General features: G+C 47.0%; 1 protein-coding gene across 4 annotated transcripts in view; it reads right to left on the bottom strand.

Annotated features, from left to right (window-relative positions):
• Window positions 1-13,330, bottom strand: part of NRP2 (neuropilin 2) — an 89,115-nt gene that overhangs the window by 52,623 nt on the left and 23,162 nt on the right. For all 4 annotated transcript variants that reach the window (XM_041403223.1, XM_041403224.1, XM_041403225.1 and 1 more), the window contains exons 3-6: window positions 7,711-7,892; window positions 3,299-3,529; window positions 2,600-2,755; window positions 536-705 (exon numbers count right to left, since the gene is read on the bottom strand). In XM_041403223.1, the coding sequence (XP_041259157.1) occupies window positions 536-705; window positions 2,600-2,755; window positions 3,299-3,529; window positions 7,711-7,892 (739 nt within the window). The remainder of the gene's footprint in view (window positions 1-535; window positions 706-2,599; window positions 2,756-3,298; window positions 3,530-7,710; window positions 7,893-13,330) is intronic.

Raw genomic sequence — 13,330 nt, 5'->3', positions numbered from 1 at the left:
CTCCTGCTCATAGTGCCCTTTAGCAAGCAGCGTCTCCCGGCGATGTGACACAGCCAGAAGTTGTGTGTGGACACACTGTGACTCTAACCAGCACTCAGGGAAAGCCTTTGCTCTGTCAGCCCCCTGCCTGACATCGCCCGCTCACGCTCCCTGCATCACTGATGAGATAAATATTATTCTAGTTGTTTTTCCATGCACCCCCTGGAGACTTTGGTCCTCAGGCCAGCGGCGGAGTCAGTGGCCCTTGTAAGTGGCAGAGGTCTCTCAGTCTCTGTCAGTCTGATGGAAAGTCCATCAAGGCTTGGGCAGAAAGGAGGGGCTGGGAGAGAGACAGCGGATGGAGTCAGTCCTTGTGCAGGCAAGCTAATGGGAGAGCCAGCCTGCCGCATTTCACCGCGGCACTGCAGCTCCCCTGCTGCTTGCTCCCCATGAGCCAGAGGCAATAAAAAATTCAACAACCCTTATGGTCAAGGGTCAGTTTAACAGCGTGACACTCCATTTGGTGGGGGAAGAGGAGAGGGGGCTGGAAAGGTACCTGGAGGTACTCTTTGTTGCTGTCTACATTGGGGGTCCAGCCGTTGTCATCACTGTTGAGCCGGCTCTGCTGAGGGGTCCATCGCCCATCTGAGTAGGTGGAGGAGGCACTGATCTGCATGTTGGAGATCCTGCCAGACTCCATCCCCAGAGGCACATTGCACTGAAAGTCTAGAGCAAACACACACATACACAGAAATTGGTTTATACTCTCAGTACTTCACGCCCAAGTGAAAGGCAGCTTTGAACTAATCTCTCCAGCTAACCCTGAGCAAAGCTGCCTGTCTGGAAAGATGAACAGATCTGCACCATCTTGCAGGTTGTGTGTGTTCACAGATGGCACTGAAAAATTATAGATAGGGCAGCTTTGTGTTTGCATGGCCCTCTGAACACTAATACAATGTGGATCTTTGTCCTTTTCTCTATCTTCTTCACCTTTGCTCAGTTTTGAGACAATTCTGTCCCTTCCCTCCCTTCACCTCCACCAAGATGTTCCAAGTATCCTTGCCACAAAGCTCCCATTTTGAAGGCTGTAGGTGAAATCTAAGCACTGACAAGGCAAGGAATACAGACAGACACATGAGGAAGGTGCTTACTGTTGCCAGAAGGAACATCAAGGATTGGAATGGGCAGATCTAAAGGTTTTGTGAGCATGTGAGAGCAGAGATGCATGTGTGTATGTGTCTGTGTCTATCTGCTTGCACTGTGTGTGGTATCAGGCCCATAGGGATTAACCAGACAAGATTATGAAAGACACTGCTATGTTTTTCTTTGGATCTCCTCATTTCTAAGGCTTTTGAAGTCACAATTAGCTCAGTTTTATGGCACATGTCATCTATTTTATAGCAGTTGTCCTGTAAAAACCATAGCAAAGAAAACAGTGATAGAAAATACTGCATGGGTCCAAGCGTGCTGCTGCTGTAAACAAATAGAGCTCCACCAAAGTGCCTGTGTTTTTAAGGTGGTCAAGTCAACTTGGGTGGAAACGATGGGCCAAGTTAGGATGTCAGTGCTATTATTCAAGTTTCAATTTACACCACCATAAATGAAAACAGGCCTGGCACTTTAACAAAGGCTCTGGTGCTTGATTTCTCAAGCTTTGTGTTCAACATCTTATTTGCAAATCCAGTACAGAAAAGGGATTAAAGAACAGATCACCTCAGTGTGACAATAGCTAATGGTGAAGAGTTCATGCTTGTCTGTAACTCTCACAGCCTCAGCAGAACATCCTTTACTCAATCACAGAGTAAGAGATTGTAACCCTGCTGCCCTGGTGCTGCACAACCCCTACTCTACCCTGCTCTCTGTCACAGGCTTTCAGTGGCAGGTCAGGGACTCCCTCTCTTTCTCTGGGACAGAGGGATGTCCTGAAGGCTTCTTCTGTTGTATCAGAGGTTCACTGTGAACACAGGTCAAGAACAGTAGCTCTGAGGCAAAAATCCCATGGGAAAACAAATGGAACCTTTCCTTGCCTGCAAGTGTTATAAAAAATCAAAATGCTCTTCATTCTCAAAACACACAACTTACTTCCTCACTCCATATCAATTTACCTCCCTTATTAAGGGTTATAAAACAAAATTTGGCTTGAAATTCTTAGAGCTTTAAGCAATCTTTAATTAGACAGCCAAGAAATTCCAATTTGTGGTTTGGGACTATGAATTTCTGGAAAACTAGAGAGAGAGAGAGAGAGAGAGAGAGAGAGAGAGAGAGAGTGCATATTTTTCCCCATGCTTTAATGAATCTGCTGCACATGCTGGGCTGAAGTCTTCCCTTAAATCCTTTGGGCTCAGTACATACATGAAGGATTCTAAGCCAAAAGGTATTGAGAAGACTTCACAAGCAAGTGAAAAGTCAACAAAAGGTCAGAAAGTGAAATTCTTACTTGAAATCTTACTACTATCAAAACAGAGAACAGACCTAAGTGAAACTGCTGTCTGCACTGCTAGTGGAGAACCAGTCCCTGGACACACTTCTGCCTGCTTTACTCTTGCATATGCCAAATGAAAGATGGGAAACACAGGGGACACAACTAAGTCACACACACACACACACACTTCCAACTTACTTTCTGGGACTTCCTGGTGGATCAAGTAGTACTGAGCAGAGAAACCATCCTTAGCCACTGCCAGGTCCGTGTGGAAGGTGAGAGAGAGGACGCCGGTGGTCGAGCGGATGTCCGATGGCATATTAATGCCACAATACCTGCCTATCAAGGGGCCGACTGCAAGAGAAAGAGCAGCGAAGGTAATGCTGGCTTTTCCACTGGCCTCCTGGGTCACCAGCTCATTGCTGATCAGGATAAAAAAGATAGACTTCAGGGATGGGTTATTTTTTATATTCATTGGCCTGGTGCCATGCAGTGCAGAAATATCCACTGCAGCAGGCATTGCTCTGCAATTGCTGGGAAATGCTCCAAAATGTTCTGTTTCTCGGTTTTGTTATAAGATGGGGAGGTCCTCCCATCACTGCATGAACCCACTGCCCTTCCCTGAGGGAGAACTGCTGGTGTTTGGAGTGTCCCATGGGGCTTTTCAGATCAGTGGTTACAAGTGGTTAGAGAGCAGTAGTTTGTGGTTTAATGAATGCAGCCTTCTGCAGGCACACTGTCCCCAAGCTGGCCATGGCATGCCCTAATGGCAGGTTGCAGGCTGCAGCCACCTTTGAGGTTAGGCCCCTTCGTGTTCAGAAAGCTACTGAACAGTTTTGGAGCTTTGTGAGATACCAGGGAGGGCCAAGGAAAGCAGTGCAGCACCCCATGGCTTACCGTGAGGGATGCCATCCCAGATGTCTAGCCAGTCATACTTGCAGTCTCCTTCCCCTGACTGCAGTGGGTCATGCTCGAGGTCAAAAAGCAGAAAGTGGAGGAGGATTTCTGTCTTTGGCTTGGCTATGATGGTGAAGATGCAGTCCAGGTTGTGGGGATACTTGTCAGGGAAACCCGGAGACTCAATAGTGCCGTTGGAGGCAGTGAAGTTTCTGGAGCAGTCCTCGGAGCCTGTAGCAGCAGGAAAAACCCAGAGCCTTAGCAACAGTGAAGCTTAATGCCAACAACCTGGCACTGTGAAAACCCCATTCTGAATTTAGTAGGGTTGTGTATTCACTTCTGGAAATGTCCTGCAGCTTAAGATCTGTGGGAATTACAGCAAGAAGTGAGAAGGGGATTTTCAAAGCTTTCCACAGGTGGAGACACAAGGTCCATGAGGTACTGTAACGGACAACATGGCTCAAAATCCCTTAGAGAGGTTTGCAGACATAATCTGCTGATCCTCCTGATAATTACCTCAAAACCAGGACTAGAAGAGCAATCCTATCCAAAGCCATTGCTGTGATTTGGCAGGCCAGCACTGTGCCACGTCCCTCACACTGGTGGTGATGGAAAGGGAGACCACACCAAGCTGGCCTGTCTTCCCCAGCTGGCACTTTCCACTCTAACTCACCCCCCAAACTGACCTGGCAAACCTGTGTGCTGCTCCAGAGCCTGCAGAGAGGACAGCCAGCACACAGGGAGCCACCATCCACAGTAGTCATGACACAGCTGCTACCTGCAGCCATGCAGGCAAGGTGTCACAGCGACCCCAGGTCTGGTGGAGGAGCCCCGTTTGGGAAAGGAGCTGCCTGGGATGGGGCAGAAAGGAATATCGGGATGTATTAATTTTGGAAAGGCTGTTCCCATGGACCAGTCTCCTGCAAACTCCAGCCTTCCAGCACAGATATCTGTGCCTCAATTTCCTCTTGAGAAAATCCGTAAGCACAAATATTTACACAGTGTAAGGGCCTGTGGGAGGGTGCCAATGTCTCCACTGTTTGCTGCAAACACTTGGGAAGTGCACAGTTAGCCTGCAGCCCCCACCCCCGCCCCCAAGACCCCCACAAGGGACAGGGGCCAGCTCCAGCACACATCTCCACAACATGGCCACATTAAGAGTGGGGATAACAGGGGCCATGGCAGGGGGATCTCTGCTGAGAGCAGGAACAGAGCCCTCTTTTTCACAGAATGAGCCATCCACACCAGAAATGCAAGTTATTTCTATCCTTAAGGAAGACCTTTGCGTGGTGGGGACGACAGACAATGTTGCCTCTTATTTATTGCTGACCTCAGCACTGGCCTCGGCTACAGTCGGGCCAGCTCAGTGCCCCCTCTCATACAGCCAAGGTGCCTCGGGGTGGTTAGGGAAAGGGGAATTTGTGTCATATTCATACCACGGTGACTTTGAAACCCTTGCCAGGACAATAGGCAACAGAAATCTGGAGCCTGGAGCTATCAGAGGAGAAAGGGGGTGTTAGAGAGGCTGCTGGGCACTGCTGCAACCTGGCACTAGCATTCACAAAGGTTTCTGCTTCACTTTTACTGGGACACTCTCCTTCTCCTCTACAAACCCTCTTGCTCCGGCTCTTCCAGGCAGCACCAGCCTTCCCAGGACTAATGGCAAACTTGTTATTCAATTCAGCATTAACCTATGGAGTCAGGCCAGCAGCCTGCAGTAATAGCAGGATCTTGCACTGCATTATGCAGTGCCTGGCTGGAGAGCTACTCAGGAGAGGTTCTTAATTGACTACCTAATGAAGCAGCCAGCTTTTCTGCTGGGAACCTGTGGGGTAAAATGCAGAGGCAAAAAATAAAAAAGCCCAAACACAAATCACAGCATAATGCCATGAGCAGGGGTAAGTTCCAAACAACCTGAAAGATGACCAGATAAATAGTGAAAATAACACAAGCTCCGAGCTAGGGAGAAAATCAAAGGCTAAACTCAGATTCAGGGACTGTCCTCTAGCGACAGGCAAGATGTAACTATGACACCACATTAGACAACAGTTTCCTCACGTGGGGCTCTTATCGCATTTGGCATCTTTGTCTACATTTTGGCTAATAGCAGCAAACACAATGATCAGCTTTTTATAAGGAAGCTGCAGGTAATCAACGGGAGTCATGCTGCTTTGGCAGCACAGGCCAGCCTGAGAGGAGACTTTGATGCCCAGCGCTGGAGAGCTCAGGCCGGCCCTGCGAAACTGACTCACAAAGGGAGCAGCAGGGAGGCTGGACCAGCCAGGGCAGACGGCTCTTGTCAGCCCACAGACTGCTGACCGATACCCATCAGGGGATTCAAAGACTGGTATGTGGTTGTTTGTATGCAGATTGCTTCTCTCTCACATTGTGATAAGGGAAATTTAGCACAAGGTGGGGAAATAAATGCTCCATTGAAAAAGTTGTTTTTTTAGGTCACCTTCAAGACAGAAGAAATCTGCAGCCACTGCTGCCTTTACTGATGTGGACAATGACAATCTGATGACCTTTAAAGCTGGTTACCCTGACAGCTCAGATGGAAACTTGGCCCCTGCCTGCCAACAAAAGGCAGGGTTTGCTTGTACTGCAGGAGCCCTGCAGCCAGCACTGCCCACTGCCCTCTCTGGGGCCCTGGAAGGGACTGAGGTCGGGCAGATGTGGGCTGGGAGTGCTCCTGGATCACGGGCTCATCCACAGTCCTGTGCCAGAACCTGCCTCACCAGGCTTGATTTCATGGGCTGTGGCTGTAAGAAAGGGTGGCTGTATCTGGAGAGGATGGCTGCGTGCAGGGGTGGCAAAAGAAGCCCCAGCACCACTTCAGCTCCAGCCTCCATCCAATACTTGCTCTCCTCCAGATCAGCCCTTGATTCGTCTCCTTCCCTCCCAGTAACAACTTCTCCTTTCCTCATAGATTTGGTGCCTTACTGGCTCCCAACCAGACTGACAGGGTTCCTGTTTGCCATCCCTTCCCACAGCATGGCCAGGCCACCTCAGCCAGCTGGGCCAGCCCACATTGCCTCATGCCCTGAGTTAGGGCATGGATGCAGTGTGAGGGCAGGCACAGCCCAGCACAGCCTGCTGGGTCACAGGAGGTGTGAGCAGGCAGAGAGAGGCAAGGGGGGCTGAGGTGGATCATCTCACCTGCATTCTTTGCCATCCTTACTGATGGCAACAGGCCTTAGCAAACCCCAATATCTGGCTGAATCACGAAACTTTCAGGACTAATTTGCATCCTAACCATAAACTAACAGTGGTGGTGAGGTGGCTGCTTAGCCGCTCAATGGCCAGTTATGCAGTCCAGGCAACCACCAGCAACAGCACTTTCCTCATCCATGTGAACCTTCACACATGTCCTGTCCTTATTGATTCACAATGAATTTAGGGAGTCTCATTCTATTGCAGCAAAGTCTCCACATTCACATCTACCTACGGCAAGGTTATGGGCTGTCTGTGCACCTTTGCCTGCTGCACAGCTGGCCCAGGGCCCCTGGGCACTGCTGCCTGTGCTCCCCATCTTTTCTTTAGAGATGCTGGATAAGCAACCCTATTGTGCTCCTTTTTGGTTCTTCCCATGGCACAGACATTTTTTTTGGTGCTGGACACAATGACTGAAAGCCATATGTGTTGTCTTCCAACATATCACCAAAGGAAGGCAGGCACAGGGCAGGTGCCCCCGTGCCCACACAAAACACTCTCCTGATCCCTCAGCATGCAGGCACACCTCTCTCACATGCACACAGAGCAGAAACTATTTTTTCAAGCCTTTCTTCCCAGGCATAAAATTCTGGCAAATATTTAGACAGAAACACTATTAAAAGGGCTTTGAGCAGATTTTTCTTTCCTCAATAGTAGTTAAGTATCAAATAGAATTATGAACACTTCCTCTTCTAGGCAGCACTTGCCTGGAAGGGTGCTGCCTCAGACTTTGACAGCATTGCTGACAGCAATCACTTGAAGACTAGAGCTCCCCAGTTACAAACCCCACATCCGTGGAGAGAAAACACAGCATCACTGATCAATCCTGAATCATAACTCCACAGGAGGGGGAGCTCCATGCACTTCTAACAGAGGGACAATCCCCTTTTAGCCCTAACAAGCTCCACACATGCCAGAGAGTAAAGATATATGTTTCTTGTCCTCGAATACAAGAGAGCATTTAAGGAAGAACCCTGCTTTAATTGCCACCCTGTGATCCAAAAATGCACTGTCATGTGCCACTAACATCTTTACCTTCTTGGAAATGTGACGCACAGACTCGCTTCAATTTAAAAAAAATGTCCTTTATCTCTGGAAAATATGCTAGAAATCACATTGAAAAGGTGGTCAAAGGCATCTCCAAATGAAGATAATTTTGTCAAACAGTCTGGGAGACAAGCACTGACTCAGACACTCACCTGTCTTGTAGATCTCATAGCGCAGAGAGAAGCCGGCACCTTGCCGTGCGTAGTCTGAGGTGAACTTGATATAGAGAGAGGGGCCAGAAGAGATGATGGTAGGAGGTGCAATGTTCCCACAGTGCTTGCCCAGCAGGTCTGCCGCCTCACTGTCCCCATCGCGGATCTCGATGTAGTCGTACCTGCGGAGGCAGGTGAAATGGCAGGGAAACCATCTGTCAGGGAGATGCTTCAGACACCAGGCACAAACAAAAACCACTCTTGGTATCTGCATATTTCACAGAACGTCTTCCAGACAGCTACCTGGGACTCTCTTATTCACAGCACACCACACCACAGACCCCGAAACACTTTTTCTCTTTTGTCTGACTATGTTTAGGTCCTTTCCTCTGCTGTCATTCACATCATTAATTTGTTGCACATACATCCGCTTCACCTTCACAGCCAACACGCAAAATTTAGGACACCCTTTACCTCCATTTCCACAAAACTCCTTTGGCATGGGAGAAGCTCAGACACAACTCTCCTGGGGCTTCTCTCCTCCCCTGAACTCTCTTCTGAAGTGACATTGTGCTGTTTGGCAGAGCTCACTTTATTCCAGTATCCATGTGGGATTTGGCCAAGTACGTACCAAGTGAGACTAACAGTGTTCAATCCATGTGAGCAGGTAGCTCTTTTGTGCACTGACACCACATTGGTCCTTTAGCAAGCATGGCAAGTACACTCACCTAGCACTTGGACATTAATATTAATCCTCTTCTATTAAGTGCTAATGAAGATTTTTTCCGTGGATAAGAAGTTTTGTGTAAGAGCTGGGTACCCACACTCATTATTGCTGTACACCCTGAAACTGCAACCTGCATTTACTAAACCCCACTTGAAGGTGTTCCTACTGGCCCTCCTGGCCTGTCTATCTGACTGGTCTGGGGGAGGAGTGCGTAGGGTTAGAAGAATTGCCTCCTGGCGCAGAGACAAAAGCTCGCTACAAAGCTTGGCTGGAAGGTGAAACTGCCACAGATCCCTTCATGTTTTCTAGGCCATGAGTAGGCAAGGTAGTAGTATCAGGCTCTGTGTACTGTGAAGAAACAAACAGCTTTCATGTGTACATCTTGTTCTTCAGCTGCTTTCTAACACCCACGTTCTCCCCGCCCCTCTCCTCTGAGGCCAGCACGATGCTATTTACAGAAACTGACCATCTCTCTAGGACTGTTTATTTGCTTTGTATCAACCTGTTTGAACAACATGCTTCAGCTCTTCTTAAGGGGGCAGGGAGGAAAAAAGCATTTCCAGGCTGCCAGGAATCTGCCTTTCTTCTTTGTCACAAGATCTTCTGTTTGAGAATGGAGAGTTGAAAGGAGAAGTAGCTTGCTGGATACAGAACGATCCTCATGTGACTCATTCCCGTTCTGCAAAGCACATATCGGCGAGCAACAGCCTCAAAACAAACTTACAGGGACTTAGTGTGCTCCTTCACAAAGAAAGATGGCCCAGACAGTTTTGGTTTCACTCCTTTCTGGGATTAAATCAGGCTGAGAGCCAGAAGCAAAATGCCTGCAGATAAAATCCTGTCTACGCTGGACTGAGCACTCAACTAGCTCCAATTGCCCAGCCTTTAACTTCATTACAGACTCACTTGGCTTGGCCAAGGTGAAATCCAAGCGGTCTTGAGAAGTGGCACTTGAAGAGGAAGAGCATTTGGCTTAGCTGGTGTGTGGACACACAGCAATGCAAATGAAAATCTGCTCCCCCTGCTCTCTCCTCAGCTCTGCCTTGCCCCTATCACCTTGTGACCCCTTATTACCCTGACACCAGTCAGCAGCACCCTGCGTGACCCCACTAATGTCCATCATGTGTAGCTTCATCCTACCATCTCTCCAGGGAGAAGGAACATAGAAGGTAATATTAGTGCTTCTTCTAAGTAGAATTTTTTCCTCCGTGTTTGTCTATTTGTTTAAAGTAGTACTGAGCAAACAGCGGGGACATTTTGTTCTCTAAATAACTATTTGCTTTCAGCGTGCTTTCAGCCCTTCCACATCTGAAGTGCACATCTGTGCCACAGAACCACCGGCTACTAGTGAAATTGTGAGTATGTGGCAAAAAATTAATTTGGCAAAAACATGAATGTTGGCAAAACACAGTTAATGGAGTGGACTGTAAAAGCTCCCATTTTCATAGAGGTTAGCTGCATCCCAGGGAATCACATCTGTTTGTGCCCTCGAGGGGTTGTACCTCGCCAACATAGTACATGGCTTCAACTGCTTGACTAAAATGATCACAAATATCCTAGTGCTGTCCACATGGCTCCTCAAGCCACCCAGTTCTGTAGGAGCCCTGGAATTTCAGAAGCAAGTTCTGGACCAAGAAATTTTTGCTTATTGAATGGGCGACAGACTTCCAATAATACATACAATTAGGGAATATTGCAATCTGCTCATGGGCAATCTGCAAATGGAAAATTAAAAGAATGTATCTAGTAAGTAAATCATCAGGAAATATTTGCCTCTTTAAATTAAGCCTTATTTGGCTTCATTCAAGCATCTAACTTAGCTTTCTCACACTGGAGCTAATCCTGAATAAATCAAATGTTAAAAACAACTGGAAAAAGGATTTAAGAGAAGGTCAGGAAATAATATTTGCCAAATGTAAAATTAATAGAAATGTGTAAGAGTTTTCTTCCCTAGTCAAAAAATCTTGGCCCAAGTCCTCTGCTCTGCATGAGGCAAAACCTTTTCTTTGGGTCATATAAACAGAGTGTGAATTGGGGAAGTATTACACTTGGGAGAAAGCACCAGCCCAGATGATCAGAAGCCCCTACTTCCTTTCCATCACAGCAATTAAGCTTTAGGCTTTCAAAATGAAACACCAAAGACAGCCAATCAAAACTGTTAAAACTTCCAAACTTCAGCAAGAATGCCAGCTAATCCCCACCACAGATTCTTTTGGAACCATGATCTTTAGTCATGTCCATGCCTTGGCCCTCCATCAAACAAACTGGTAAACCCCATTCTCCTCATTCTGGGTCACTGGACAAGTTACAATCCAGTTTGGCCAAACCGCTCCTGTTAAGCTTAAATATGGTTTCTAGACTTTCTTCTTCCCTTGTGAAAAACAAGAAGAAAAATTGGAAGAAAACCCAACCATGCTTTCTACTCTAACCATTTCATATTCCGATAACTATGGCCTAGGGCACAGCTGGGTGGGACACATTTATGCTGCAATGGTCTTCAAACTGTCTCATACAGTGCCCAGCAATTTGCATTTCACTCATATAACCAAATCTGTTGTTTCAGTCAATATGCACCAGCATTCTTGTGGGCTGACCTCTCTGGCATTACCTCCACTGGGAAAGCTGCCATCTCCAGGCACATTTCATGGCCACATCTCCACACCTAGGCATCGCTCCAACGAGCCAAGCATAAACATGTGAGAACAGGGTGCAACCTCTGTAACCCTCAAGTATAACAACTTGATTAACCAACTCTTCTTTTGCAGGGAAGGTGACCACAGTTGGCTGCTCCTCCAAAGGCACAATGGCAAGATATTGTGAGAATGCCAGTGAGCTGGTTTGAAACACCTCAAACTGCTTTTCACCAGGGAGTTTTGAGGCTGGGAGGCAATGCTGAAGTGCTTTTAACTGCCCAGACAATGGAGGCTGAGAAAAGGGAAATACAAGGCTTAGATGGTCTTCTTGAAGTTGTTTAATAGAATTAAACGAAAAATGTACAATGCTTACAAATATTGCTGCATTTTTATTACAGATTTTTTAGTAGAAAGTGCTTTGCTGATGTTAAGAGAGCTTTTATAAACTAATTATAAAGCACTTCTACAGCCTGTATTATTATTCATGCTTGTTTGCTTGCTTTTTCCTCCAGTCAACCTCTCTGCTTCCCAGGCTCTCCTTTCTCTTTTTCCCAAGTCACTTTGCTGCTGGCTTCCCAGATGAGGTGCAACAAAGGCAAACAAGCTCCAGCTGTAGCAATTATGAGAAGACCTCCAGCTTTTCATCCTTTTCTGCTGCAAAATAGGCAATCTGCTCCCTGACCATTGAGCTGTGCTCCATGATCCCCTAGAGCCAGGAGAGACCTCCCAGGCGCCCACCCAGGAGCTGCTGCACTCCAGAAGTGCTACAACCCATCTGGGGAGCAGCACCAGAAAGCCTGTGACATTCCTCTGGGTGCTCCTTTCCATTGGGACACTCAACACAAACAGTTTAGTGACCCATACTGCTGAACACAAAATCAACAACCCTGCTGACCTTCATCCCCAGATGCCAAGAGATGCTGAGTCCTTCCCTCCTGAAACATGCTTCAAGGGCATTACAGGGACAACAGCTTAGCATAGGGAGAATCTTGAATAACAAATTATTCATACGTTCACAGCCATATCACGACTCCTCTGAACACATAAACTTGTGCAAGCCTTGCTTTAAAGCCTGAGGAGGACTGGCCAAGCTCTGACCTAGCTGGCAGCTTTCTACATCTCTCTCTAGAGCTACGAGTTGAAGTAGGTGAGGACTTGCACTCAGCAAAGCCTCATTTCTAGTGCTTGCCAGGACTGGAGAGAGAGGCAAGGCTTTAACCTGAACTTCCCCAATGTTTAATTTGGAGCTATTATTTATAGGCGTTTCCATGGGGCTCATGACTGCAGCTGGCAAACAGTAATGATGGGGATTCTCACGAGACCCTGGGAGGTGGGAAGGCAAAGAGGAGCAGTGTCTGCCCCAAGGTCACACAGGAAGTTTGCAGCACAGCCAAGAATAGAAGCCAGTCTTGATTGGAGAGATTATATTATATTGGAGAAATCTGGCCTAGATAGACAGGGAGACAAATAGGTACAGACTGCATGCCAACAACCCTAAATTTGGGAATGCCCAGGGCCGGCTTGAGCCTTCAAGACCTCTGATCTGCTTGAACCATATGTCACTGGGTCTTGAATGCATCTGCTGAGGAGAGGAAGAGAAACTGCAATTCTAGTGAAATTCAGCAGGTGCTAATATTCTGCAGGTAGCTGGGGAAGGCCTGTGCTTAGCCACAAGGGCAGCTAGTAAATGCAATTGTTCCCACTTTGAAAAGGTGGTGGGAGGTTTATTTCTCAGAAATTGTTATAAAAAGCGTAAGGTTTTTTGAACATCCTCTAAGAACAGACAGTTTCTTAGAAACTAAATAGCAGTAGCAGTATAGAGATAGTTAAGAAATGGTGAACCAGCATCTCTGAGTTTGTTGTGCAATCAAGAGGTAGCTAGAATTAATGTCCATTACATGCTAGCTGGCTTAGTAGATTTTTCTGTGTCACCACCCATCTTCATGCTCTTTTGTACACCACCTTCCAACCAAATCCTTATTTCATGGGTGGTTACATTGCGAAAGACAAAAAAACTTTTCTGTGATGTTTACACAATCTTGAGCAACTGCAGGACATGCCCTTCAAAGGTTAAATTGTTCCAGAAGCTACTGAGCACTTTTAATTTTTTTTTTTTACAGCCATGATAGCAGAGGCAAGCACCACTGTTGTCTGATGAAACAAGAGCAATGAAGTTTGATCTTAGCTGCCAGCCCTTAATCAGAGTAATTAATTATAAATACAGCAGATGAATTGGATTCTCCTTTGACTTGAACTGGTT

The sequence above is a fragment of the Onychostruthus taczanowskii genome, unplaced genomic scaffold (assembly GCF_017590055.1).
Source record: "Onychostruthus taczanowskii isolate IOZ18803 unplaced genomic scaffold, ASM1759005v1 scaffold20, whole genome shotgun sequence".
NCBI classification, from domain to species: domain Eukaryota; kingdom Metazoa; phylum Chordata; class Aves; order Passeriformes; family Passeridae; genus Onychostruthus; species Onychostruthus taczanowskii.
This window is presented reverse-complemented; position numbering and strand designations above follow the sequence as displayed.